General features: G+C 41.9%; 1 protein-coding gene across 3 annotated transcripts in view; it reads left to right on the top strand.

The window, feature by feature from the left end:
• Positions 1-27,910, top strand: part of LOC115155655 (SEC14 domain and spectrin repeat-containing protein 1) — a 70,012-nt gene that overhangs the window by 31,300 nt on the left and 10,802 nt on the right. For 2 of the 3 annotated variants that reach the window (XM_029702503.1, XM_029702504.1), the window contains exons 7-12: positions 14,101-14,214; positions 14,597-14,691; positions 14,849-14,904; positions 16,876-16,979; positions 17,154-17,264; positions 27,204-27,326. In XM_029702503.1, coding sequence (XP_029558363.1) covers positions 14,101-14,214; positions 14,597-14,691; positions 14,849-14,904; positions 16,876-16,979; positions 17,154-17,264; positions 27,204-27,326 — 603 coding nt within the window. The remainder of the gene's footprint in view (positions 1-14,100; positions 14,215-14,596; positions 14,692-14,848; positions 14,905-16,875; positions 16,980-17,153; positions 17,265-27,203; positions 27,327-27,910) is intronic. The other variant, XM_029702505.1, reaches the window with a different exon arrangement.

The following is a 27,910-nucleotide window of genomic DNA, read 5'->3' as shown; positions in this document are numbered from 1 at the left end:
GGCGTATGGATACATGCTAGTTTGTCTGATAGTAATGGAAGTATGGCGTATGGATACATGCTAGTTTGTCTGATAGTAATGGAAGTATGGCGTATGGATACATGCTAGTTTGTCTGATAGTAATGGAAGTATGGCGTATGGATACATGCTAGTTTGTCTGATAGTAATGGAAGTATGGCGTATGGATACATGCTAGTTTGTCTGATAGCAATGGAAGTATGGCGTATGGATACATGCTAGTTTGTCTGATAGTAATGGAAGTATGGCGTATGGATACATGCTAGTTTGTCTGATAGTAATGGAAGTATGGCGTAAGGATACATGCTAGTTTGTCTGATAGTAATGGAAGTATGAAGCAGGAATACCTGGTAGTAGTAGTTAGTCTGGCTTTCTGTCTACAGTATGGTCTCCTTCAGCGTTGACTAACACTGTCATCATGTTGCTTGGCAACAGTAATGTATATCAAGAGCAGATGCAGGCTGCAGTATAACGTTACTGTCTTCAGCATGTCAGCCCAGTGTGTGTGTGTGTGCGTGCGTACGTGTCTGAGAGGTCGACCGATTAATCGGAATGGACGATTAATTAGGGCCGATTTCAAGTTTTCATAACAATCGGTAATCGGTATTTTTTTACGCTGATTTGGCCGATTAAAAAAATATATATATATATTTTTTTAGACCTTTATTTAACTAGGCAAGTCAGTTAAGAACACATTCTTATTTTCAATGACGGCCTAGGAACGGTGGGTTAACTGCCTTGTTCAGGGGCAGAACGACAGATTTTTACCTTGTCAGCTCGGGGATTCAATCTTGCAAACTTACAGTTAACTAGTCCAACGCTCTAACCACCTGCTTTACATTGCACTCCACGAGGAGCCTGCCTGTTACGCAAATGCATTAAGAAGCCAAGGTAAGTTGCTAGCTGGCATGAAACTTATCTTATAAAAAACAATCAATCAATCATAATCACTAGTTAACTACACATGGTTGATGATATTACTAGTTTATTTAGCCTGTCCTGCGTTGCATATAATCGCTTAGGTACACGTTGCTCCAACCATAAACATCAATGCCTTTCTTAAAATCAATACACAAGTATATATTTTTAAACCTGCATATTTAGTTAATATTGCCTGCTAACATGCATTTATTTTAACTAGGGAAAATGTGTCACTTCTCTTGCAAACAGAGTCAGGGTATATGCAGCAGTTTGGGCAGCCTGGCTCGTTGCGAACTGTGAAGACTATTTCTTCCTAACAAAGACAGCCGACTTCGCCAAACGGGGATGATTTAACAAAAGCGCATTTGCGAAAAATTGTGTCATTTTGCGTTCATTGCACGCAGAGTCAGGGTATATGCAACAGTTTGGGCCGCCTGGCTCGTTGCGAACTAATTTGCCAGAATTTTACGTAATTATGACATAACATTGAAGGTTGTGCAATGTAACAGGAATATTTAGACTTAGGGATGCCACCTGTTAGATAAAATACGGAACGGTTTCATATTTCACTGACAGAAAAAACGTTTTGTTTTCGAGATGATAGTTTCCGGATTCGACCATATTAATTACTTAAGGCTCATATTTCTGTGTGTTATTATGTTATAATTAAGTCTATGATTTGATAGAGCAGTCTGACTGAGCGATGGTAGACAGCAGCAGGCTCGTAAGCGTTCATTCAAACAGCACTTTCGTGCATTTGCCAGCATCCCTTCGCAATGCATTGCGCTGTTTATGACTTCAAGCCTATCAACTCTCAAGATTAGGCTGGTGTAACCGATGTGAAATGGATAGCTAGTTAGCCGGGTGCGCGCTAATAGCGTTTCAATCTTCACTCGCTCTGAGACTTGGAGTAGTTTTTCCCCTTGCTCTGCATGGGTAACGCTGCTTCGAGGGTGGCTGTTGTCGATGTGTTCCTGGTTCGAGCCCAGGTAGGAGCTAGGAGAGGGATGGAAGCTATACTGTTACACTGGCAATACTAAAGTGCCTATCCAATAGTCAAAGGTATATGAAATACAAATCGTATAGAGAGAAATAGTCATATAATTCCTATAATAACTACAACCTAAAACTTCTTAACTGGGAATATTGAAGACTCATGTTAAAAGGAACCACCAGCTTTCATATGTTCTCATGTTCTGAGCAAGGAACTTAAACGTTAGCTTTCTTACATGGCACATATTGCACTTTTACTTTCTTCTCCAACACTTTGTTTTTGCATTATTTAAACCAAATTGAACATGTTTCATTATTTATTTGAAGCTAAATTGATTTTATTGATGTATTATATTAAGTTAAAATAAGTGTTCATTCAGTATTGTTGTAATTGTCATTATTACAAATAAATAAACAAAGATATCGGCCGATTAATCGGTAGCGGCGTTTTGGTCCTCCAATAATCGGTATCGGCGTTGAAAAAGCATAATCGGTCGACCTCTAGTGTGTGCTGGCCTTAGTCTTTGTGAGTGTTTATATATGTAAGTGTGTGTGTGGAAAGAGTGTCATGGAACACACTAATCCAGAGACTGCTCAGTAGAGGTCTTTCTTGTTGTTTTTGCTCCATCAGTTCTGTGTTGATCTGGACCGGAAGTTCCTTCTAGTTCTTCCTCACTATAACATGTCTGTGTTGATCTGGACCAGAAGTTCCTTCTAGCTCTTCCTCACTATAACATGTCTGTGTTGATCTGGACCAGAAGTTCCTTCTAGCTCTTCCTCACTATAACATGTCTGTGTTGATCTGGACCAGAAGTTCCTTCTAGTTCTTCCTCACTATAACATGTCTGTGTTGATCTGGACCAGAAGTTCCTTCTCGCTCTTCCTCACTATAACATGTCTGTGTTGATCTGGACCAGAAGTTCCTTCTAGCTCTTCCTCACTATAACATGTCTGTGTTGATCTGGACCAGAAGTTCCTTCTAGTTCTTCCTCACTATAACATGTCTGTGTTGATCTGGACCAGAAGTTCCTTCTAGCTCTTCCTCACTATAACATGTCTGTGTTGATCTGGACCAGAAGTTCCTTCTAGCTCTTCCTCACTATAACATGTCTGTGTTGATCTGGACCAGAAGTTCCTTCTAGCTCTTCCTCACTATAACATGTCTGTGTTGATCTGGACCAGAAGTTCCTTCTAGCTCTTCCTCACTATAACATGTCTGTGTTGATCTGGACCAGAAGTTCCTTCTCGCTCTTCCTCACTATAACATGTCTGTGTTGATCTGGACCAGAAGTTCCTTCTAGCTCTTCCTCACTATAACATGTCTGTGTTGATCTGGACCAGAAGTTCCTTCTAGCTCTTCCTCACTATAACATGTCTGTGTTGATCTGGACCAGAAGTTCCTTCTAGTTCTTCCTCACTATAACATGTCTGTGTTGATCTGGACCAGAAGTTCCTTCTAGTTCTTCCTCACTATAACATGTCTGTGTTGATCTGGACCAGAAGTTCCTTCTAGCTCTTCCTCACTATAACATGTCTGTGTTGATCTGGACCAGAAGTTCCTTCTAGTTCTTCCTCACTATAACATGTCTGTGTTGATCTGGACCAGAAGTTCCTTCTAGCTCTTCCTCACTATAACATGCCTGTGTTGATCTGGACCAGAAGTTCCTTCTAGTTCTTCCTCACTATAACATGTCTGTGTTGATCTGGACCAGAAGTTCCTTCTAGCTCTTCCTCACTATAACATGTCTGTGTTGATCTGGACCAGAAGTTCCTTCTAGTTCTTCCTCACTATAACATGTCTGTGTTGATCTGGACCAGAAGTTCCTTCTCGCTCTTCCTCACTATAACATGTCTGTGTTGATCTGGACCAGAAGTTCCTTCTAGCTCTTCCTCACTATAACATGTCTGTGTTGATCTGGACCAGAAGTTCCTTCTAGTTCTTCCTCACTATAACATGTCTGTGTTGATCTGGACCAGAAGTTCCTTCTAGCTCTTCCTCACTATAACTCCCCTGCTAGACCAGAAGGCTCTGATGAATGTCTGAGGTGGTCAATTTATTGGCATTGGAAATTAAAGGGAATTGGGGGAAAATACTTGGAAATTAATGTTGACCTACTTTAGTTTAGACAGGGTGGATTGGGTGCTTGTATTCATCAAACTTTACTATTGAGATGTTGAGAATTAAATATCTTTGAACTAATTGGTTGGCTGGCCTGTATGGCATCTACTACCCAGAACCAATCTGGCATGAATACCAGAGTATATGGGAATGTAACAGGGCATGAAAACCCTGCAGAAGCAGTGAAGTCTCACTCGTAGTGCCTGCCACCTCAATCTCAAAAGACTAGCTATTTGGCTTGTTTTGACATGCATTGCATTGCAAATCACATTGCACTATAAATCAGTCAGTCACAATTTACCCACAATATATAATGGATTTGATGATGATCTCGAACATGGCCATTCTATTTTGAGGGGACACAATCTTGTGTTCATGTAATGATCTCACAGTTAGACAAAGTAACACTTGTGTTAGAGATTAGAGAGCTGACTTACTGAGATGCAGCTAAACAATAATGCCACTAGTTTTAAACCCTCTGCTTGATCTGCCTTTCAGTTTCAAAGTATACCATTTAAGATTGTGAGCTCACACAAAATGCCTCTCGATCTACCTTTCAGTTTCAAAGCACTTCGATTAGGATTCTGAGCTGAGCTTACACCCCAGAGCCCATATTTAAAAAGTGTCTCAGAGTAGGAGTGTTGATCTAAAAGGAAAAACTGATCCTAGATCAACACTCCTGCTCTGAGATGTTTTTCAAGTACTGGCCCTGGGGGTGTAAGCTCAGCTCACATATTAAAGAGGTGGTTTCATGTACAAATGTCTCTATCCAGATGTAATTGATACATACTGGGCTGTGGAAGAGAAGGGAAGGGTCTGTTTTCACTTATGATTTTCTTTCTGCTTCTTTTCTCTATCGGAGGTGTGGCTAAAGTGTTGCCCAATCTGCCATCCCAATTTTTACTATAACCCTCAGACTGTTTTCTTCCTTCGCCTTTTGAAGCTAATCGCGATATAAATAAATGCACTTGTGAACAGAAAATCTGTGTCTGTGCGAGCCACGTGTGTGTTGCCTGGCCTTCTTAGTCATACCCCACTGGGCACAGACTTCAATTCAACATCTAGTACGTATGTATCAAGGGGTCAGTCAGTCTGTGTGTGGGGAATAATCAGAATTCAAATCATGTCTTGATCATGTGTTGCTTTCTCTGCAGCACGATGATGACTCTGTTTGTGCATGCATCTGTGTTGTGTTCCTGTGTGTGTGTATCCTGGAAGAGACCAAAGCAAGGCAAACCGTGACATAACATTAGCATTATGATTCCTCTAACTATGTAGTCCTTCAGGGTTGATTCCTCTAACTATATAGTCCTTCAGGATGGATTCCTCTAACTGTAGTCCTTCAGGGCTGATTCCTCTATGTAGTTCTTCAGGGTTGATTCCTCTAACTATGTAGTTCTTCAGGGTTGATTCCTCTAACTATGTGGTCCTTCAGGTTTGATTCCTCTAACTATGTAGTCCTTCAGGATGGATTCCTCTATGTAGTTCTTCAGGGTTGATTCCTCTAACTATGTGGTTCTTCAGGGTTGATTCCTCTATGTAGTTCTTCAGGTTTGATTCCTCTAACTATGTAGTTCTTCAGAGTTGATTCCTCTAACTATGTAGTTCTTCAGGGTTGATTCCTCTAACTATGTGTTCCTTCAGGATTGATTCCTCTAACTATATTGTCCTTCAGGGTTGATTCCTCTAACTACATAGTCTTTCAAGGTTGATTCCTCTAATTATATAGTGCTTCAGGGTTGATTCCTCTAACTATATAGTCCTTCAGGGTTGATTCCTCTATGTAGGCCTTCAGGGTTGATTCCTCTAACTATGTGGTTCTTCAGGGTTGATTCCTCTAACTATGTGGTTCTTCAGGGTTGATTCCTCTAACTATGTAGTCCTTCAGGGTTGATTCCTCTAACTATGTGGTTCTTCCGGGTTGATTCCTCTAACTATGTAGTCCTTCAGGGTTGATTCCTCTAACTATGTGGTTCTTCAGGGTTGATTCCTCTAACTATGTGGTTCTTCAGGGTTGATTCCTCTAACTATGTTGTCCTTCAGGGTTGATTCCTCTAACTATGTGGTTCTTCAGGGTTGATTCCTCTAACTATGTGGTTCTTCAGGTTTGATTCCTCTAACTATGTAGTCCTTCAGGTTTGATTCATCTAACTATGTTGTCCTTCAGGGTTGATTCCTCTAGCTATATAGTCTTTCAGAGTTGATTCCTCTAACTATGTTGTCCTTCGGGGGTTATTCCCCTAACTATATAGTCCTTCAGGATTGATTCCTCTAACTATGTAGTTCTTCAGGGTTGATTCCTCTAACTATTTAGTCTTTCAGGGTTGATTCCTCTAACTACAGTTGAAGTCGGAAATGTACATACACTGAGGTTGTCATTAAAACTCGCTTTTCAACCACTCCCCAAATTTCTTGTTAACAAACTATAGTTTTGGCAAGTCAGTTAGGACATCTACTTTGTGCATGACACAAGTAATTTTTCCAAACATTGTTTACAGACAGATTATTTCACTTATAATTCACTGTATCACAATTCCAGTGGGTCAGTAGTTTACATACACTAAGTTGACTGTGACTTTAAACAGCTTGGAAAATTCCAGAAAATGATGTCATGGTTTTAGAAGCTTCTGATAGGCTAATTGACATCATTTGAGTCAATTGGAGGTGTACCTGTGGATGTGTTTCAAGGCCTACCTTCAAACTCAGTGTCTCTTTGCTTGGCATCATGCGAAAATCAAGACCCCAGAAAAAAAGTTGTAGACCTCCACAAGTCTGGTTCATCCTTGGGAGCAATTTCCAAACGCCTGAAGTTGCCACGTTCATCTTTACAAACAATAGTACGCAAGTATAAACACCATGGGACCATGCAGCCGTCATACTGCTCAGGAAAGAGACACGTTCTGTCTCCTAGAGATGAACGTACTTTTGTGCGAAAAGTGCAAATCAATCCCAGAACAGCAAAGGACCTTGTGAAGATGCTGGAGGAAACAGGTACAAAAGTATCTAAATCCACAGTAAAACGAGTCCTATATCGACATAGCCTGAAAGGACGCTCAGCAAGGAAGAAGCCACTGCTCCAAAACCGCCATTAAAAAAGCCAGACTACGGTTTGCAACTGCACATGGGGACAAAGATCGTACTTTTTGGAGAAATGTCCTCTGGTCTGATGAAACAAAAATAGAACTCTCATAATGACCATCGTTATGTTTGGAGGAAAAAGGGTGAGGAAAAAAGGGGAAGCCGAAGGACACCATCCCAACCGCGAAGCACGGGGGTGGCAGCATCATGTTGTGGGGGTGCTTTGCTGCAGGAGGGACTGGTACACTTCACAAAATAGATGGCATCATGAGGCAGGAAAATTATGTGGATATATTGAAGCAACATCTCAAGACATCAGTCAGGAAGTTAAAGCTTGGACTCAAATGGGTCTTCCAAATGGACAATGACCCCAAGCATACTTCCAAAGTTGTGGCAAAATGGCTTAAGGACAACAAAGTCAAGGTATTGGAGTGGCCATCACAAAGCCCTGACCTCAATCCTATAGAAAATTTGTGGGCAGAACTGAAAAAGTGTGTGAGCAAGAAGGCCTACAATCCTGACTCAGTTACACCAGCTCTGTCAGGAGGAATGGGCCAAAATTCACCCAACTGATTGTGGGAAGCTTGTGGAAGGCTACCCGAAACATTTGACCCAAGTTAAACAATTTAAAGGCAATGCTACAAAATACTAATTGAGTGTATGTAAACTTCTGACCCACTGGGAATGTGATGAAAGAAATAAAAGATGAAATAAATCATTCTCTACTACATTTCACATTCTTCAAATAAAGTGGTGATCCTAACTGACATAAGACATGGAATTTTTACAAGGATTAAATGTCAGGAATTGTGAAAAACTGAGTTTAAATGTATTTGGCTAAGGTGTATGTAATCTTCTGACTTCAACTGTAGTCCTTCAGGGTTGATGGTAGTGGTGTTTTTTTGATGGAGTATGTGTTTAGCATCCTACGGCTAACCTTGCGGATGTGTGCAAAGGGCTGGCAGCCTTCCAGTCAGGGTTTCTGCTTTCAGCTTGTGATGCACACAAACACACACACACACACACCAGTCAGGTTTCTGCTTTCAGCGTGTGACACACACAAACACACACACACACACCAGTCAGGTCTCTGCAGTCAGGTCTCTGCAGTCAGGTCTCTGCAGTCAGGTCTCTGCAGCGTCTAATGCGGTTGGTCGGAGCTAGGACGTACTATGTTCATGTTCACCATACCGGCGGTATTTTGGGTGGGATTTAAAGGTAGAGTATGACATTATGTAAAGCTTTAATTTGATTAAAACAAACCATCCATATTAGGGTAGACTACTGAGAATTTGAAATACAGAGGGTTCACTCGTATTTGGGCTTAAGCTCTCTCTTATCCCTTTATACATTTTGATGTTGCAGCAGCTCTCACTTTAATCTTCTCTGGTGAGGGGAGTATAAGTGATTTCTCTGTGTACAGGTTAGGATGAGTAATATCTGATATTCACTGAGTAATATTGTCACGCCCTGACCATAGAGAACCTTTTATTCTCTATGTTGGTTTGGTCGAGTGTGACTAGGGTTGGTAATCTAGGTTGTTTTATTTCTATTTTGGCCTGGTAGGTTCCCAATCAGAGGCAGCCGTTTATCGTTGTCTCTGATTGGGGATCATATTTAGGCAGCCATTTCCCCACTGTGTTTTGTGGGATCTTGTTTTGTTTTTGTGTAGTTGCCTGTGAGCACTCCAGAACGTCACGTTTCGTTTGTTCTTTATTGTTTTGTTTGTACGGTTCACTTCTAATAAAATGTCGAACCGATTTCACACTGCGCTTTGGTCTGAGTGTTCTTACGACGATCGTGACAAATATTCAAAGCATAGACTGGTGATGAAGCACATCATAGTAATAAGACAAGACATCTTTTATTTTCACTTTACACTCATTGGTACCCCATTTTTACTCCAAACAAGCAGGTATGACTGCCAGATAGATCAGTTACATCTCAATAAAACACACCCACACATGACATCAGACAGGCAGATATCAAAATCTCTACGGGTGAAAAGCTACAACCCCATAAGTGATGACGAGAAGTGAAGTTATTTGAAAATCCTGATGAAAATATGTTCCTTCTCTCTGACAGGAAGTATCCAGGTTGTGTTTGTGTAGAGGTCAGAAATATTTCCTTGCGCTGTCTATCCCAGGTGGTGGTAGGCTGACTCGCTGTGCTCATCACACCTGCATTCAAACACTATTTGAATTCATTTTAGATACGCTAGCGCAATGGAACCAATAGAATAGTTGCAAAACCGCAAACTCCAGCCTTCTGTCACTCCAGGCAGGCTAAAGCAAATGCTCAAAGTATTTGAAATATTTGCAGTAGTATTTGAACCCAGGTCTGGTGTTTCATCTGTATGGACAAGTGTTACCTTTTATCCACGTGATACATCTGAACAGGCCTGTAGAGTGTGTGCGTGTGTGTGTGTGTGTGTCTGTGTCTGTGTCTGTGTGTCTGTGTGTGTCTGCGTGTGTGTGCGTGTGTGTCTGAGAGAGAGCGTGAACCAGAACCAACAGGCCTGTAGCAAGCCTATATGGCAGGAGGACAGATGAGTCAGAGAGAGATAGGAGAAACAGCTGTGGAGACTAACAGGCTTTGTTTAGAGAGAGACATGTCTGCATAGGCCTCTCCCAGATTCCTATTCCACATTCCCAGATTCTAGAGAAAGTCTTACTTGAATGTCCACGTTGATGTGTCGAAGAGGGGTTTTTACCTAGAGTTGTCTCTGAATTCTTATCATTCATGTGGGGACTTTCTTTACCCAGTACGAGAGGTCATAATCGCAAAAGACCACCAGCTGTGATTAGGCCTTGTCCTGCCTGCTTGATCAATTGTTTCTAAATGTCAAGTGAATGTTGCATTTATTATGCCTAACCTTGGGGAGCATTTCCGACTGGAGGGGATTTAGTGATGATTAAATAATGATTTGTACCAGTAGGGATTTAATCAGCTCTGACTCCATAGAGCAGTGGTCCCAAACTTTGTATAGTCCCGTACCCCTTCAAACATTCAACCTCCATCTGCGTACCCCCTCTAGCACCAGGGTCAGCACAATCTCAAATGTTATTTTTTGCCTTCATTGTAAGCCTGCCACACACACACTATACGATACATTTATTAAATAATAGAATGAGTGTGAGTTTTTGTCACAACCCGGCTCATGGGAAGTGACAAAAAGCTCTTATAGGACCAGGGCACAAATAATAATATAATAATAATCAATAATTTTGATTATTATTATATTTAGCCATCTTACATATAAAACCTTATTTGTTCATCAAAAATTATGAATAACTCACCACAGGTTAATGAGAAGGGTGTGCTTGAAAGGATGCACATAACTCTGCAATGTTCGGTTGTATTGGAGAGAGTCTCAGTCTTAAATAATTTTCCACACACAGTCTGTGCTTCTATTTAGTTTTCATGCTAGTGAGGGCTGAGAATCCACTCTCAGAAAGGTACGTGGTTGCAATGGGCATCAGTGTCTTAACGGAGCGATTTGCAAAGGCATGAAGTCCAGAAATCTGGCAGTGGCTTCTGATTAAATTCAATTTTCACAGAACCGCTTGTTGCAATTTTGATGAGGCTCTCTTGTTCAGATATCGGTAAGTGGACTGGTAAGTGGACCAGTAAATGGACTGGAGGCAGGGTATGAAAGGATAACGAATCCAGTTGTTTGTGTCATCCGTTTCGGGAAAGTACCTGAGTAATTTCCAATTTCTCCCACTTCTCAAGTACCTTGAGTTCATTTGCACACAAAAAATCATACAATGATGGAAAGAACTGTGTGTTGTCCTTGTTAATGCAGACAGAGAACTACAACTTCTTAATCATAGCGTCAATTTTGTCCCGCACATTGAATATTGTTGAGGAGGGTCCCTGTAATCCTAGATTCAGATCATTCAGGTGAGAAAAAAACTTTTTTTTACATTTATTTCACCTTTATTTAACCAGGTAGGCCAGTTGAGAACAAGTTCTCATTTCCAATTGCAACCTGGCCAAGATAAAGCAAAGCAGTGCGACAAAAACAACAACACAGAGTTACACATGGGATAAACAAACGTACAGTCAATAACACAATAGAAAAATCTGTATACAGTGTGTGCAAATGAAGTAAGGAGGTAAGGCAATAAATAGACCATAGTGGCGAAGTAATTACAATTTAGCAATTAAACACTGGAGTGATAGATGTGCAGATGAGGATGTGCAAATAGAAATACTGGTGTGCAAAAGAGCAGAAAAACAAAAACAAATATGGGGATGAGGTAGGTAGTTGGTTGGATGGGCTATTTACAGATGGGCTGTGTACAGCTACAGCGATCGGTAAGCTGCTCTGGCAGCTGATGCTTAAAGTTAGTGAGGGAGATATAAGTCTCCAACTTCAGTGATTTTTGCAATTCGTTCCAGTCATTGGCAGCAGAGAACTGGAAGGAACGGCGGCCAAAGGAAGTGTTTGCTTTGGGAATGACCAGTGAAATATACCTGATGGAGCGCGTGCTACTGGTGGGTGTTGCTATGGTGACCAGTGAGTTGAGATAAGGCGGAGCTTTACCTAGCAAAGTCTTATAGATGACCTGGAGCCAGTGGGTTTGGTGATGAGGACCAGCCAACGAGAGCATACAGGTCGCAGTGGTGGGTGGTATATGGGGCTTTGGTGACAAAACGGATGGCACTGTGATTGACTGCATCCAATTTGCTGAGTAGAGTGTTGGAGGCTATCACCCAGATAGGCCAGTTTGAGAAACTCGTCATCATGCAAGCGGTCAGACATGTAAAAATGATGGTCAGTAAAGAAAACTTTAAGCTCGTCTCTCAATTGAAAAAAAACGAATCAATACTTTGCCCCTTGACAACCAGCGCACTGCTGTATGTTGTAAAAGCGTTACATGGTTGCTACCCATATCATTGCATAATGCAGAACATACACGAGAGTTCAGTGGTCTTGCTTTAACCTGTCTGGGAAAGTGGGACGCTTGCGTCCCACCCTAGTCAACAGCCAGTGGAATCGCGTCGCGCGAAATACAAATATCAGCGCTACAATTTACAAAATTACTATTCGAAAACATTGTTAAAATTTAATATTGTCATTCAAAGAATAATAGATTAACATCTCGTGAATGCAACCGCATTGCCAGATTTAAAAATAACTTTACTGGGAAATCACACTTTGCAATAAGCGACGTGGTATGCTCAGAAAAATAGGCTAGGCGATACATGTTAGCGCCATCTTGGAACCATCTAAAATCAAATATACTATTGTAAATATTCCCTTACAGTGAGGGAAAAAAGTATTTGATCCCCTGCTGATTTTGTACGTTTGCCCACTGACAAAGAAATGATCAGTCTATAATTTTAATGGTAGGTTGATTTGAACAGTGAGAGACAGAATAACAACAAAAAAATCCAGAAAAACGCATGTCAAAAATGTTATAAATTGATTAGCATTTTAATGAGGGAAATAAGGCGGACGATTGCATTGTCTTACTAAACGTTTCGGAACAAAAGGGTTCCCATGGGCGCCTGCGTCATAGTAGTAATGGCCCTCCCCCTGCGACCAACATTCCAAGCCTCTCTTTGGGTCAGTTTCTACCATAGAAGACTCAAACCACTTTGTAAAGACTGTTGACATCTAGTGGAAGCCTTAGGAAGTGCTAAATGATTAATAAGTCCCTGTGTGTTTCAATGGCAAAGGCTTGAAAGTGATTCCACACATCAGATTTCCACTTCCTGTTAGGATTTGTCTCAGGGTTTTGACTGCCATATGAGTTCTGTTATACTCACAGACACCATTCAAACAGTTTTAGAAACTTTAGAGTGTTTTCTATCCAAATCTACTAATTATATGCATATTCTAGTTACTGGGCAGGAGTAGTAACCAGATTAAATCGGGTACGTTTTTTATCCGGCCGTGCAAATACTGCCCCCTATCCCCATCAGGTTTTAACAAAGTTAACCATTTTCACTGTAGAGTCCGAAACGTCTTTCAAGCTGTCAGGCATTCCCTTGGCAGCAAGAGCCTCTTGGTGGATGATGCAGTGTACCCAAGTGGCGTCGGGAGCAACTGCTTGCACACATGTTAACACTACACTATGTCTCCCTGTCATGGCTTTTGTGCCATCAGTACAGATACCGACACATCTTGACCACCAAAGTCCATTTGATGTCACAAAGCTGTCCAGTACTTAAAACATATCCTCTCATGTTGTCCTGGTTTCCAGTGGTTTACAGAAAAGGATGTCTTCCTTAATTGACCCCCCATAAATGTAAAGGACTTGTACCAGGAGCTGTGCCAGGCCCGCCACATCTGTTAACTCATCCAGCTGTAATGCATGTAATTCACTGGCTTATATGCGAAGCTGTAATTGTTTCAAAACATCTCCTGCCATTTCATTGATGCGTTGTGAAACAGTGTTGTTTGATGAAGTCATTGTCTGTGTAGTTTTTTGGGCCTTTTCCCCCAGCATAGTCCCAGCCATATCCGCAGCAGCAGGAATAATAAAGTCCTCCACAATAGTATGGCGCTTGCCTGTCCTAGCCACTCGGTAGCTCACCATATGAGACACTTCTAGCCCCTTCTTATTAATGGTATCTGTTGCTTTTATACATGTCTTACTACTCGAAAGTCGTCTATATTCTCGCTCAAAAAACTCCCATGGCTTATTTTTCAAATGATCATGTTTCGTTTCTAAATGTCTGCGCAAGAGTGAAGGTTTCCCGCGAGAGAGTAAGGGTTAATGTAATTGGATGTTAATTATTTGACTAAGCTACCTGTATTTGACATTGTGTTGTTATGTCACTGAACACTAAATGTTTTAATTTTATTTTTGGCAGTGAAACGAGGCTTCTCAGGCGAGAAAAAAAACTTCACCCAAATGTATAGCCCCGTTGGAAAATATGAATGTACTGTTTGAAAAGGTAAAGAAAAAATGATTATAAATAAAATAATACTTTCTCCCACTCCTCTGTTCCAGGTCATTTTGGTATCTGCCAATAAGCTCACACGCTACATCGAGCCCTGTCAGCTTACTGATGAGTTTGGGGGAAGTCTGGTGTACGATCACATAGACTGGGTGAACAAAAGACTGGTAAGCCGCCATTGCAATACATCCTGAATGTGACTGTGTACAATTACTGTTTAAAGCACCACATTTGATTTGGAAATGATTTGCAACTCGGATAATAATGGCTATGGATGAGATCAAAGTAGTTTATGATTTGACAGATTACTTGCTTATAAAGTTAATGTACGTATTACCCATGTTTACATCAACACCATAACAATACAGACAAATGCAAACAAATACCACCAACCTTGGTTGTGTGGCAATAAAGTATATTGTATCTTGTATGTCAAAATCAGCTTCATAGTTTGAGGAAGGCAAGTTCAAGTTGAGTTCATCTCTTCCTGTGTCCATATTTGCATTATGTTTTGTATGACACAACTTACAAAAGTGTTTTCCTTCTCAGGTCTTTGAAAAGTTTACCAAGGAGTCCACATCCCTTCTTGATGAGCTGGTGGTCATCAATGACAGTGAGAAAAGCAGCCAGTTGGACAAAGAAAGGTATTTATTTTACCAACATGTTGACATTTATTTGTTTTCTTTAAAAGTGTCCAATGATTGAGGAATTGTTTGTGGCAGTGGAATTGCAGCACATTATATTGTTTATGACATGTTTATTTAGGCCAGTAAAGACGTTGCTTTCTTATATTTCTCCCAGGCCACCAGATTGTAACTTCCTACCATCGTTGGATCCTGAAACAGTTCTACAAACTGGTAATTATTCTACTTTTGTCAAATCTTTATGCAAACTTCTCAATACCAGTAGCCAAGCAAGTAGTGCTGTGTGGTTCTAAACCTGGTTGGGCTCTGTTAAGTTTAATGGGATGCGATACAGGGATGATTTGAAGCTAGAATGTTAACCACCGTGGTTAGCAGTGCATGCCGCCAGCAGAGAACATGTTATGGGGTTGTAGCTAAAACCTTCAGTAAACTGACTCCTAGGGTACGTCCCAAATGGCAGTCTATTCCCTATGGCCCTGTTGAAAAGTAGTGCAATCTAGGGTGCGGTTTCAGGCCTAGTGATGAGTAGTGCGTTACTTGAACGGTTTTACTACAATGAAAATATTTACTGAGACAGCTCTGGTAGAGAGAGGGAGGCCAGAGCTGGGCTGTGTCCCAAATAGCACCTTATTCCCTTTATAGTGCAGTACTTTTGACCAGGACCCATAGGTGCACTTTAAAGGGAATAAGGTGCCATATTGGACGCAGCCCTGGAAGGCCAGCACATAGCAGAGCTGGCCCAATGAAAGGAGCTTTGTCTGGGGGTTGTGGAATAGACAGTCAGCTCAACGTGTCTCTGGTACCGTGCTTGCCACAGAAGAACTCAGAAACCTATGGGCCCTTGTCAAACGTTGTGCATTATATAGAGAATAGGGTACAATTTGTTCTCTTTGTCTCTCTCTCTCTGAGCAAATGCCAAGCGTGCGCTCTCTCTCTCTTTCTCTCTCTATCTCTGAGTGAATGCCATTCATAATGAATACAGAAAGGGCTTGGGCTGCCGTGCCAGTGTTGTTTGTGTAGTTGTGTTGTTACAGGCACAACAGAGAGGCTAGGGGATACAGCATGAGATAGAATAAGTGCATGTATATGATATGAGAAGAAGTCTCTGTCCTATTTGTTGTGTGCCTTTGTCAAGGAATGGACTTTGAAGGCTTTCCGATGTAATATTTCACTGGTTGGGATGTTGTTGATGTTGGTATTATGAATAAATTAATAGCAATTTTTCTCCTGAAGTACTCCTCGACAACAATGTACATCTGATATGTCTTTTGTAACTTAATGGATGACAACTAGGGATGTGCTGCTTGTCGTCCACATTATACACACTCCTATCTCTTGCTCTGTTTCCAGTGTTTCCCAAATATACATTTAGCAACGGGGGGTAAATCGTGGCCGCCACAAAAAAATACAAATTAATTAAATTAAGTTAAGATTGGAAAAAAGTAATCGGCATAATAAACCTAAACGACTAAAACCAGATATAAAGTATGTAGAAAAAATATTGGAGCTATATATTTTTCTTTGAGAACTAACAACCACCAAAATAAAAACTAGACAGTCAGGGAGAATCTAAAATTCAAAAAATGTCATGGCATGGGGCCCCGATTGATTTTGTGATAATATTTGAGTCACTTAGATAGCATAAGAACAAGGCATAAGCCATGGCAAAATGTGTATAATTTAAGGACATTTGTTTTAAAACTGAAAATGTTCTCTCAGCCCCATGGCAAAATGTGTAGAATTGCAGGAAATTCACTTTGAAAGTGCATTTTATCTCTCAGACCCATGACAAAATATGTAGAATTGCAGGAAACTAGCTTTAAAACATTAAAATGTTCTCTCTGTCCCATGGCAAACTGTGTAGAATTGCAGCAACATTTTGTCTCAGCAGCCAAGAGGTGGGCCACGCCCAATACCACGTCCCCCCCCCGCACTTTGCTTTACATCAAAATAACTTAATGAAATGGATGAGCGGAGAGAAGATTCAATATCTCCCACACACTCTCTTTTTCTCACTCCCTCTTTTTCTCACTCTTTCTCTCTCTCCCCCTTCTCTCTCTCTCCCCCCTCTGTCTCACCTGCTCTCTTTCTCCCATTCTTACCCCTGTATCTCCTCCCTCCCTCTCTCTCTCTGTCATTCATTATCTCTCCCCCTCTGATCATCCGCACCTCTCTCCCCTCCAGGCCACGAGTTGCTGTCGGAGCTGCAGCAGCGGCGGTTTAACGGGGCAGAGGGAGGTGGTGTGGCCTGGTCCCCCATGGATGACGAGCTACTGGCCCAGCCACAGGTACAATGGAATAACTTTATATTTCCCAGAGGGAACTTCAGTTGTGTCAAGTCAGATAAGATGTAAAAATATATAGTAAACATATAACAGCAAAATTCACACATAACATACAAATACTATATACAATATATACAAAGACTATATGCAAGGTAAGTACATTTTCAATTATTTCAGGTCATGAAACTGCTGGACTCCCTCAGAGAACAATACACCAAGTACCAGGAGGTGTGTCGCCAACGCAGCAAACGATCCCAGCTGGAGGATATACAGACCAAGGTCATGCAGGTACTGCACACGCACTGCCCTATATCACATCACACACACACATATGCACGCACAGAGAAAACACACACTGCTCACACACTGCACACACTATGATATCACACTGCCCTAATGGATCCAAAACACTAGCGTAGTGAAAGACTGAGGCCAGGAGTCAAACAAACTGATATTTCAGACATCGCACTGCCTTGACTTAGGCCCAATGCCATCAACAACAGCAGACCAGTGACCAGACTGAGGGAGACAAGTGTAGAATAGGGCTGCTTTTTTTTCCATTGTCTTTTGCACTTTGTTTCAGAGAGGTTTAAAAGCTATACACACACACAGGATTTCATGAGGATTAGTTCACCAGACATCCAGAGAAAGACCCAGTGGTTGTAATTCTCAGGAACTAGGGAATATGATGCTTCAGTGGAACTTAATTTTCAATTGAAGCCTTGCCTTCTTCAGTGTATTCAAAGCCAGACCCTGGTGATAAATTGTCTGACTGTCCCTGTAACCGACTCATATTAAAACCTTTTCGGTTAGGTCTTCTCGTTCCAAAGTCAGCGTTACATACCACTGGATGGAAAAGCTAACTTCCCAAAGACTGTAGACTCCTAGTCTCTGGCAGGGTTACTCATCAGTTGGCACACACACACACACACACACACACACACACACACACACACACACACACACACACACACACACACACACACACACACACACACACACACACACACACACACACACACACACACACACACACACACACACACACACACACACACACAACACACACACACACACACACACACACACACACACACACACACACACACACACACACACACACACACACACACACACACACACACACACACACACACACACACACACACACACGGCCTTCATCCCAACACACTTCTTCCTTGGCACTACCTAATTTCCTGTCTGTAACCATGAAGGGAAAACGCCTTTTCTCCCATTGGCCAATAGATTGAACTCTACTTTAGCGTCTAAAAGTGGTTCAACCTTTTTTGGTCATTGAACCCCCAATCACATATTTCTCTGACAGAAGTACCCTCTCATTTGCAACTGACCATTAGACCTATGTTCTTATGAGTCTTCTCAATGTAGGCTACCCCCTGTGGATAGGCCTGGTGCCTCAGGGATACAACTTTGAATGTTTTACAGTGCAAAGCAGAACAATTTTGAGTGTTTTACAGTGCAAAGCAGATGATATTGGATGATAAAACTGTACCAATGAGGAAGTGAGCAGATAATGAGATGTGTTTCATGGAATGGACGGATTCTATTTTTGATTTGACAGATTCTAGATTCTAAGGGAATGAGCTGTCTGTTGCTATGGTGATGAAGATGTTGTTCAGTAGGCAGTAGTCTAGGAACATATAGAGACATAGTCATAATAGCCCGGAAGTAAAACACTGAATACATGGAGAAGGGTGGGAAAAAAAACACAATTTAAATGTATTTTTGTAAGGGCTGTGGTCACCATTCAATTAATACATTAAATATATGTCATGGTAGTGGGGAGCTATTTTATATTTTTTTCACAGGTTCATTATCTTCCGATTTACGTCTTATAGCAACCAGGGGAAGCTCCTCAGAGGAAGGGAAGGACCATCCTCCTCAGTGAATATCATAAAAATAGTGAAACATTTAAAAATTCAGGCTTTTTAGATAAAACTATTTAAAATTTATTCACGTCATCAAATAATTTATTACAGTTTTTCTCGATTGTTTACACACATTTTCTGAAAGCATGCCTCATATTCTCAGAACTCTACACACAAATCAAAAAACACACACACACAATGGGCAAAACCCCTCAATTCTCCAGCAAAATTAAACTTTACATTCAAAACAATGTTATTTCTTATCAAAATGGTATTTTGTTTTCAAATGACACACACAAACCATCATATGAATAGACATTTATAAGAACCAGTTGAACACTGATGTGCTCAATGTAAAACACTATGATGAATGGAAAACACTTCTTCTCCATTCATCATAATGACTTTATATTAATATAATGACCTTTTTTGGTTCAGTGTTGCCATTACTACAGACAGTACATACATAAGTGTGTTGTAAAATATTTGAGAATATTGTTTTTATACTCAGAACACACAAATACACGGTAACAAATATATTTTATTTTTCCCACAAAAACAATGTACACAGTGTACATCCCATTCCCAACCAACACAAAGTTGCACATACAGTGGTCTACATACAAAACAGAAGAATTTAATGTATACAGTTACAGCAAAAAAAATGTTTTTTAATTCTTTAAAAAAAATATATGCTGCATCCTCTCTTCTGTTGCGGTCTGGCCACAGCACCTCATCCACATCACAAGCAATGTTTTCCCTGGCCAAGCAGCGGGGGAAATATGGCCTAGCATGGCGATTCCAGCCATGGAAAGCATCAGATGCTATATCTCCACATGCGTCTTCCATAGCTTGGAGAAGAGGTAAACGCGTTTGTGGATTTCGGTCATACACTTTCCATCTCCAGGCAGAAAAAAATTCCTCAATAGGATTGAGGAATGGAGAATATGGAGGGAGATAAACAACTAAAAAGCGTGGGTGGGCAGTGAACCAGTTACGAACCAGAGCAGCCCTGTGGAAACTTACGTTGTCCCAAATGACAACGTACCTGAGCTGCTCTGGGCCATCTACCTGATCTGGTGGAATGAGTGTGTTGTGTAGGGTGTCCAGGAATGTGATCAGATGGGCGGTGTTGTAGGGGCCAAGGGTAGCATGGTGATGGATGACGCCGTGGTGGGTAATCGCTGCACACATTGTGATGTTCCCTCCACGCTGGCCAGGGACTTGAACAAATGGCACGCTGGCCGATGATATTCCTTCCCCTCTTTCGTCTTTTTGTGAGGTTGAATCCAACCTCATCAATGAAGATGAACTGGTGCTCCACTGCAGCCACCTCTAGCTCAAGGACTCTCTGAAACACACATGACACTATCAGAAATAGACATGGAGTGGTCACTATTGTGAAGCACAGTCATTATGATTACAATACTGAAATATGTATAATTTATACAGTGTTGAGAGTATGCATCAATTGTGGGAATGTATAGGACTCACTTGCACATAGTTATATCGCTATTCTTTGACTCTTGCTGAATTCAAATGGCACCCTGTAGACCTGCTTCATCCTGAGATTATTTCTGCGCAAAACACGGTCCAGCGTTAAGCTTACCCTATCAATATTTTGAAATATCTCATTGTTTTCTATAATTTTTTCTTTGTATTTGCCCTAATGTTATGGTGTTATTTTCTAGGACCATGTTCATGATTTCAGTTTCCTGTTCAGGAGACAGAACACGTTCCCGACCACCTTGTGTTGGTAATCTTTCAGTTCTGCCAAACAAATAGTAAAATACTGTAAATACAAAGTAGGAATACATTTCCCAAATACTTGAAACATACTTTATTTTTACAGTCCTACAGAACAGTCCACAGGCAATACTGTACTACTGTACTCATTGAGTACTGTATTGATATGCAGTACTGCAATTTTCTAGTGAGAGTGGATTTCTTACCTATTCTCATTTCGGAATGTCCAGATGATGGATGCTACAGTGTACCTGCTCAAATTTGGCTGTACTCTTTGCCCAGCCTCCCTCATTGTTAGACCATGGTTGACCACATGATCAACCAAAGTGGCTCGGATCTCATCAGAGATTACGGTCCTTGGCCTTCCTCGTCCTTGTCCTCCCCGTCCTCCTCCTCTTACTCTCACTCCTCTGGCTCTGCCTCTGTTTCCAATGTTGGCATCCATTTCTCCAAAACAGAAGAGCTCACCTGTTGCCCTTTTATGCTAAAGCTCTGATTGCTAATTGCAAAACTGTGTGACGGGTGTTTGCCCATGTGATGAGTCAGTGTGCATATTTGAATGGCAGTGTGTTCATTGTGAAAACAAGAGATTTTCTGCATGAAAATTGTGCCAAATGCAAAGAATTCTGTGTAGTGTTTTGAAAAAAGTGTGTTTTAGAACTGCAATTTGAGTGTAAAGCAGAAATTGTGCTTGTAGTTTAGCAGAATTGGTTCAGGGGGTTGGTGCATGAGTTACATGTTGTGGTCATTGTGTCTCAAGTACCAGTATTTGTGTGTAAACAATTGAGAAAAACTGTAAAACACTGTTTTGCAATGAAGGTCTACAGTAGCCTCAGCAGCACTGTAGGGTAGCACCATGGTGTAGCTGGAGGACAGATAGCTTCTGTACTCCTCTGGGTACATTGATTTCAATACAAAACCTAGGAGGCTCATGGTTCTCAACCCCCTTCCATAGACTTACACAGTAATTATGACAGCTTTGGGAGGACGTCCTCCTGTCACGCCCTGACCTGAGAGAGTCGTTTTTCTCTGTTTGGTTAGGTCAGGGTGTGACATGGGGTGGGCATTCTATGTGTTGTATGTCTATGTTGTTTTTTCTTTATTGGTCGAGTATGGTTTCCAATCAGCGGCAGCTGTCATTCGTTGTCTTTGATTGGGAATCATACTTAGGCAGCCTTTCCCCCACCTGTGTTTGTGGGTTATTATTATTTCTGCGGGTGTACGCCACAGTTGCGTCTCTTGCTGTTTACCTGTTTATTGTTTTGGTTCGGTTTTCTTCAAATAAAGATATGGAATTACCGGCACGTTGCGCCTTGGCTCATATATAACAGGGAATTTGAAGATAGAGAATGTGACAGAATAACCCACCACAAGAAGGCCAAGCAGCGTGCGCTGACTGGGAAGACGAGCTGGACCGGGGAGAATCAACAACAGAAGCCCGAGAGGCAGCGGCAAAAAAACATTTTTTTGGGGGGGCACACGGGGAGATTGGCGAAGTCGGGGTTGAGACCTGAGCCAACTCCCCGTGCTTACCGTGGGGAGCGAGTGACCGAGCAAGCACCGTATTATGCGGTGATGCGCACTGTGTCGCCAGTGCACACTCACAGCCCGGTGCGCTCGGTGAAAGCTCCTCACAGTTGCCATGCTAGAGTTGGCCGTGAGCCAGGAAGAAGTGTGCCGGCTCAGCGTTCCTGGTCTCCAGTGCGTCTCTTCGGCCCAGGTTATCCTGCGCCAGCTCTACGCACGGTACCCCCCATTCATCAGCACAAACCTGTTCGTCCTGTACCAGCGCTCCGCCCTTGCAGGGCTACAGTGACCATCCAGCCAGGACAGGGTGTGCCAGCCCTGAGCTCCAGACCTCCGGTGCGCCTCCACGGCCCAGTGTGCCCTGTGCCTGCTCTGCGCACCCAGTTTCCTGTGCGTCTCCCCAGTCTGGTGAGACCGGTTCCAGCTCCCCGTAGGAAGCCTCCAGTGATGATCAATGGTCCGAAGCCTCCAGTGATAATCCATGGCACGAAGCCTCCAGTGATGATCCTTGCCCCGGAGCCTGTAGGGATGATCCATGACCCGGAGCCTGTAGGGATGATCCATGGCCCGAAGCCTCCAGTGATGATCCATGGCCCGGAGCCTGTAGGGATGATCCATGGCACAAAGCCTCCAGTGATGATCCATGGCGCGGAACCAGTAGTGATGATCCATGGCACGGAGCCTGCAGCGACGCTCTCCAGTCCGGAGCCTGCAGCGACGCTCTCCAGTCCGGAGCCTCCAGCGACGCTCTCCAGTCCGGAGCCTCCAGCGACCCTCTCCAGTCCGGAGCCTCCAGCGACGCTCCCCAGTCCGGAGCCTCCAGCGACGCTCCCCAGTCCGGAGCCTCCAGCGACGCTCCTCAGCCCCGAGCCTTCAGCGACGCTCCTCAGCCCCGAGCCTTCAGCGACGCTCCTCAGCCCCGAGCCTCCAGCGACGCTCCTCAGCCCCGAGCCTCCAGCGACGCTCCTCAGCCCCGAGTCTTCAGCGACGCTCCTCAGCCCCGAGTCTTCAGCGACGCTCAAACACCCGGCTCAAACACCTACTCAAACACCCGGCTCAAACAGAGAGACTGGAACTCTTCCAAGTCAAGGTAAGCTTTTGGTTTTATTAATTTATTGCCCTCTGGGTGTAACTGCTAAACTGCATTCTGATTGTACACTGTACTGCATGATTTTAGCGGGTTTACTAATTTTTATTTATTTTTATTTTATTTCACCTTTATTTAACCAGGTAGGCAAGTTGAGAACAAGTTCTCATTTACAATTGCGACCTGGCCAAGATAAAGCAAAGCAGTTCGACAACATACAAAAACACAGAGTTACACATGGAGTAAAACAACATACAATCAATGATGCAGTAGAAAAAAATAAGACTATATACAATGTGAGCAAATGATGTGAGATAAGGGAGGTAAAGGCAAAAAATGCCATGGTGGCAAAGTAAATAAAGTATGGCAAGAAAAACACTGGAATGGTAGATTTGTAGTTTGAAGAAAGTTCAAAGTTAAAATATAAATAATATGGTGCAAAGAAGCAAAATAAATCAAATAAATAAATACAGTAGGGGAAGAGGTAGTAGTTTGGGCTAAATTAAAGATGGGCTATGTACAGGTGCAGAGATCTGTGAGCTGCTCTGACAGCTGAATGCGTTCATTCTAGTAGTTCTAGTTGACTATGACGTGACAACGATGTAGGATGTGTGTAGCGGTCAGAGGTCATTATATGAAGGTTTGGCTAGGAAAGGTTTTTTCGCTGGCCACAGACGGCTGATGTGTTGTGCACTGAAGTCCACAAGTGGAAAGTTGAGAGGAGGAGAGCACATAAAACTATATATACAACGAGCAAAGTGATCATGCTGTTTTTATGTGGCTGCTATGAAAGTAAACTCTGCGTGTGATCAGGGGTGTATTCATTCTGCCGATTCTGTTACAAAACGTTTCTTAAATGGAAGCAAACGGAACAAAACGGGGATAAACATACAGTGGCAAGAAAAAGTATGTGAACCCTTTGGAATTACCTGGATTTCCACATAAAGTAGTCATAACATTTGATCTGATCTTCATCTTAGTCACAACAATAGACAAACACAGTGTGCTTAAACTAATAACACACAAATTATTGTATTTTTCTTGTCTATATTGAATACATCTTTTAAACATTCACAGTGTAGGTTGGAAATAGTATGTGAGCCCCTAGGCTAATGACTTTTCCAAAAGCTAATTGTAGTCAGGAGTCAGCTAATCTGGAGTCCAATCAATGAGACGAGATTGGAGATGTTGGTTAGAGCTGCCTTGCCCTATAAAAAACACTCACAACATTTGAATTTGCTATTCACAAGAAGCATTGCCTGATGTGAACCAAGCCTTGAACCAAAACGATCTCAGAAGACCTAAGATTAAGAATTGTTGACTTGCATAAAGCTGGAAAGGGTTACAAAAGTATCTCTAAAAGCCTTGATGTTCATCAGTCCACGGTACGACAAATTATCTTTAAATGGAAAAAGTTCAGCACTTTTGCTACTCTCCCTAGGAGTGGCCATCCTGAAAAGATGGCTGCAAGAGCACATTGCAGAATGCTCAATGAGGTTAGGAAGAATCCTAGAGTGTCAGCTAAAGACTTACAGAAATCTCTGGAACATGCTAACATCTCTGTTGACGAGTCTACGATACATAAAACACTAAACAAGAATGGTGTTCATGGGAGGACACCACGGAAGAAGCCACTGCTGTCCCAAAAAAAACATTGCTGCACGTCTGAAGTTCGCAAAAGTGCACCTGGATGTTCCACAGCGCTTCTGGCAAAGTATTCTGTGGACAGATAAAAATAAAGTTGAGTTGTTTGAAAGGAACACACAACACTATGTGTGGAGAAAAAAAGGCACAGCACACCAACATCAAAACTTCATCCCAACTGTAAAGTATGGTGGAGGGAGGATCATGGTTTGGGGCTGCTTTGCTGATCCGGAACTTCAGAAAACGTTTGGTTGAGTTTATTGCTGCCAAAAGAGGGTCAAACAGTTATTAAATCCAAGGGTTCACATACTTTTCCCACCCTGCACTGTGAACGTTTACACTGTGTGTTCAATAAAGACATGAAAACGTATAATTGTTTGTGTGTTATTAGTTTAAGCAGACTGTGTTTGTCTATTGTTGTGACTTAGATGAAGATCAGATCAAATGTTATAACCAATTTATGCAGAAATCCAGGTAATTCCAAAGGGTTCACATACTTTTCTTGCCACTGTACCTACATTTGTCCAACAGAAACTTTCATTTGCAACTGTTGGACTAATGATTACACCCTAGATCAGGATTTCCCAAACTCTGTCCTGGGTCCCTTCATAACGCTGCCGTTTGGGAGCGATGTTGTTAGACTACATGGCGTTGTTTCCTCTTCAGAGGGCACTGGTGATATATTGTATAATTTTGTCATTTCGCTTGACCGTGAGAACCACAAGTTCTTTCAAGTTTTGCACTGTATGTTCTGAAGGATTGTATGAAAAAAAAATTATAGGCCTACTACTATAAGCCTACTATGAAATGTTTTCACAGCATCTAAACAGATTGTATCCCCCTCACCTACTGAGTGAACTCATTATACAGCTATACACATGTGTTAAATGTATAGTGTAGGACTATGAATTGGGCTGGTATATAGGCTATTTGCTAATAGGCTAATTATGTTCTGGACCACCAACTAGCTACAAAAAGGAACAAATTGGCTGGAGGCCAAACATAGTTGCCAACCTCCATTGAATATTTTAAATTCAATCACCCCCTTCACCATCATCATCATCATTCAGATCGTAAACATTTTTGTGGATACAGTGCTTAACGTGAAGAACTCATGGTTCTCTCGGTGAAGTGAAAGGATGTCGCTCACCAGTGTGCTCTGAAGAAGAAACAACGGCACAATGTAGCCTATCAACATCACTCGCAAACTGCACAGGTGCGAGATTTGTTTCACTATAGAAGCACTGGACCGCTTACATTTTTATTCCAGTTTGCATATCAAAATATTTAGGGGCATATCAGATGGTCTGCTCTTACTTCCCATAATAGTCATGCCAAGCATAGGACTGCTATAAGATTGAAATAGGAAAATAATATACCTGTGAATAAACTATGAAATAGCTCCCCAATACTGTCTGGTGTATGTATTTAATGTATTACATGAATGGTGACCACAGCCCTTCCAAAAATACATCTAAATGGTGTTTTAATGCGATTTTCCCCTCACCCTGCTCCATGTATTCAATGTCTTCCATTTCAAATTTGTCTCCCAGTGTGGCTAGTTCCTGAGGTATTGTATGTTCCTAGGCAGCAGTAGGATTAGTTTGGCTTGGGGAGTTTGGCCTAGTTATCTGCTGGGAGTAAAGATGCTCTGTAGTGAGTGGGGGAGTAGTTTGTAAGCTGTATTGCTCCAAGCTCTGTAGGAGACAGGCGGTAGAATTGCCTCACCAAGCTAAAAGCTGATGCAGAAGAAAACCGCTCTATCAAACACAACACACTGAACCATTTCATCACCCCTCTTACACAGTTCAGTGGATTCTAAACACCTCTTCTTGATCCTCTCTAAATGCTGCTTTAATATATTTGAACCAGATGTTGAATTAGATTGATCATGTTATTCGATATCCCCTTATCAATATTTACTTTATTGGTAACTTGGCAAAACCTTGTTCTGCGCTGACACATGGTACACTATTTGTCTCATTATAAGACATTATAAATGTTCATACATGCTTTATAGTGATTATACCTGCTGGTTTCAAGTACCCCATTTTAATCGAAACAAACAAGTACCCCATTTAACTCAATCCCACACTGATTTAAATGTTTTCCAACCAATAAGAGACCTCACAGATACCTGAAGGTATTTGATTGGTGGGCCTGGGGGGGAAGTGATAAAGAATTTGTTAATGATTGTGTCCAATCATCGACCTCACAGATGCCTGGAAGCTATTTGATTGGTTGGTCCTGGGGTGTGTGTCTATGAGTCATGAAGCGTGTGCTAATGGGGTCTTTCTCTTCCTTGTTGCTATGCAGGTTGTGAATTGGCTGGAGGGGCCTGGCACAGAGCAGCTCCGAACACAGTGGGGGATCGGAGATTCCATCAGGGCCTCCCAGGCCCTGCAGCAGAAACATGAGGAGATAGAGAGCCAGCATAGCGTAAGGACAGAATAACACTAACACACACTACAGACACAAAACTACAAACACAACACAACACGACACAGCTTACCAACAGCACAACTTTATTACATCACTCCTTGTTCAATGTTCATAATTACAGAGATGAGAAGATGTGGGGAGAGATGGCTGCTAGTTCTGTGTGTGCTTCTCTTTCTTGCTTTCTCTCTCTCTGCAGAAGAAGCACTTGTCTTTGGAGCATCTTGAAGATCCCAACAATTAGGTCACTGAAAATGATTGAGTTTGGATTATTAGGAAGAGTCTGTTAGCTGCCAGGAGATGTACTGTAACTGCTTTTTATAGATCATTACTCTCTGGTCTGAGGAGCACAGATAAAGCACTACTAGACAAAAAATATGGGGGACAAACAAGTTAAGTAAATAAGGTACAGTGTGTACATCTGGAAAAAGCTTGTTTGATTTCACTTACAAAACAGACAGATAGAGAATTTGAAGCACAAATTAGAGCTTGCCCTTAACTTTTCCTCCCTGGATGTAGTATTGTCCTGCTCTTAGTGGTGGACAGATGGGCCAGGCCAGGAAGTGACTGCAGCAGCTGCAGCT

Source organism: Salmo trutta, chromosome 20 (genome assembly GCF_901001165.1).
Source record: "Salmo trutta chromosome 20, fSalTru1.1, whole genome shotgun sequence".
NCBI lineage: Eukaryota > Metazoa > Chordata > Actinopteri > Salmoniformes > Salmonidae > Salmo > Salmo trutta.
This window is presented reverse-complemented; position numbering and strand designations above follow the sequence as displayed.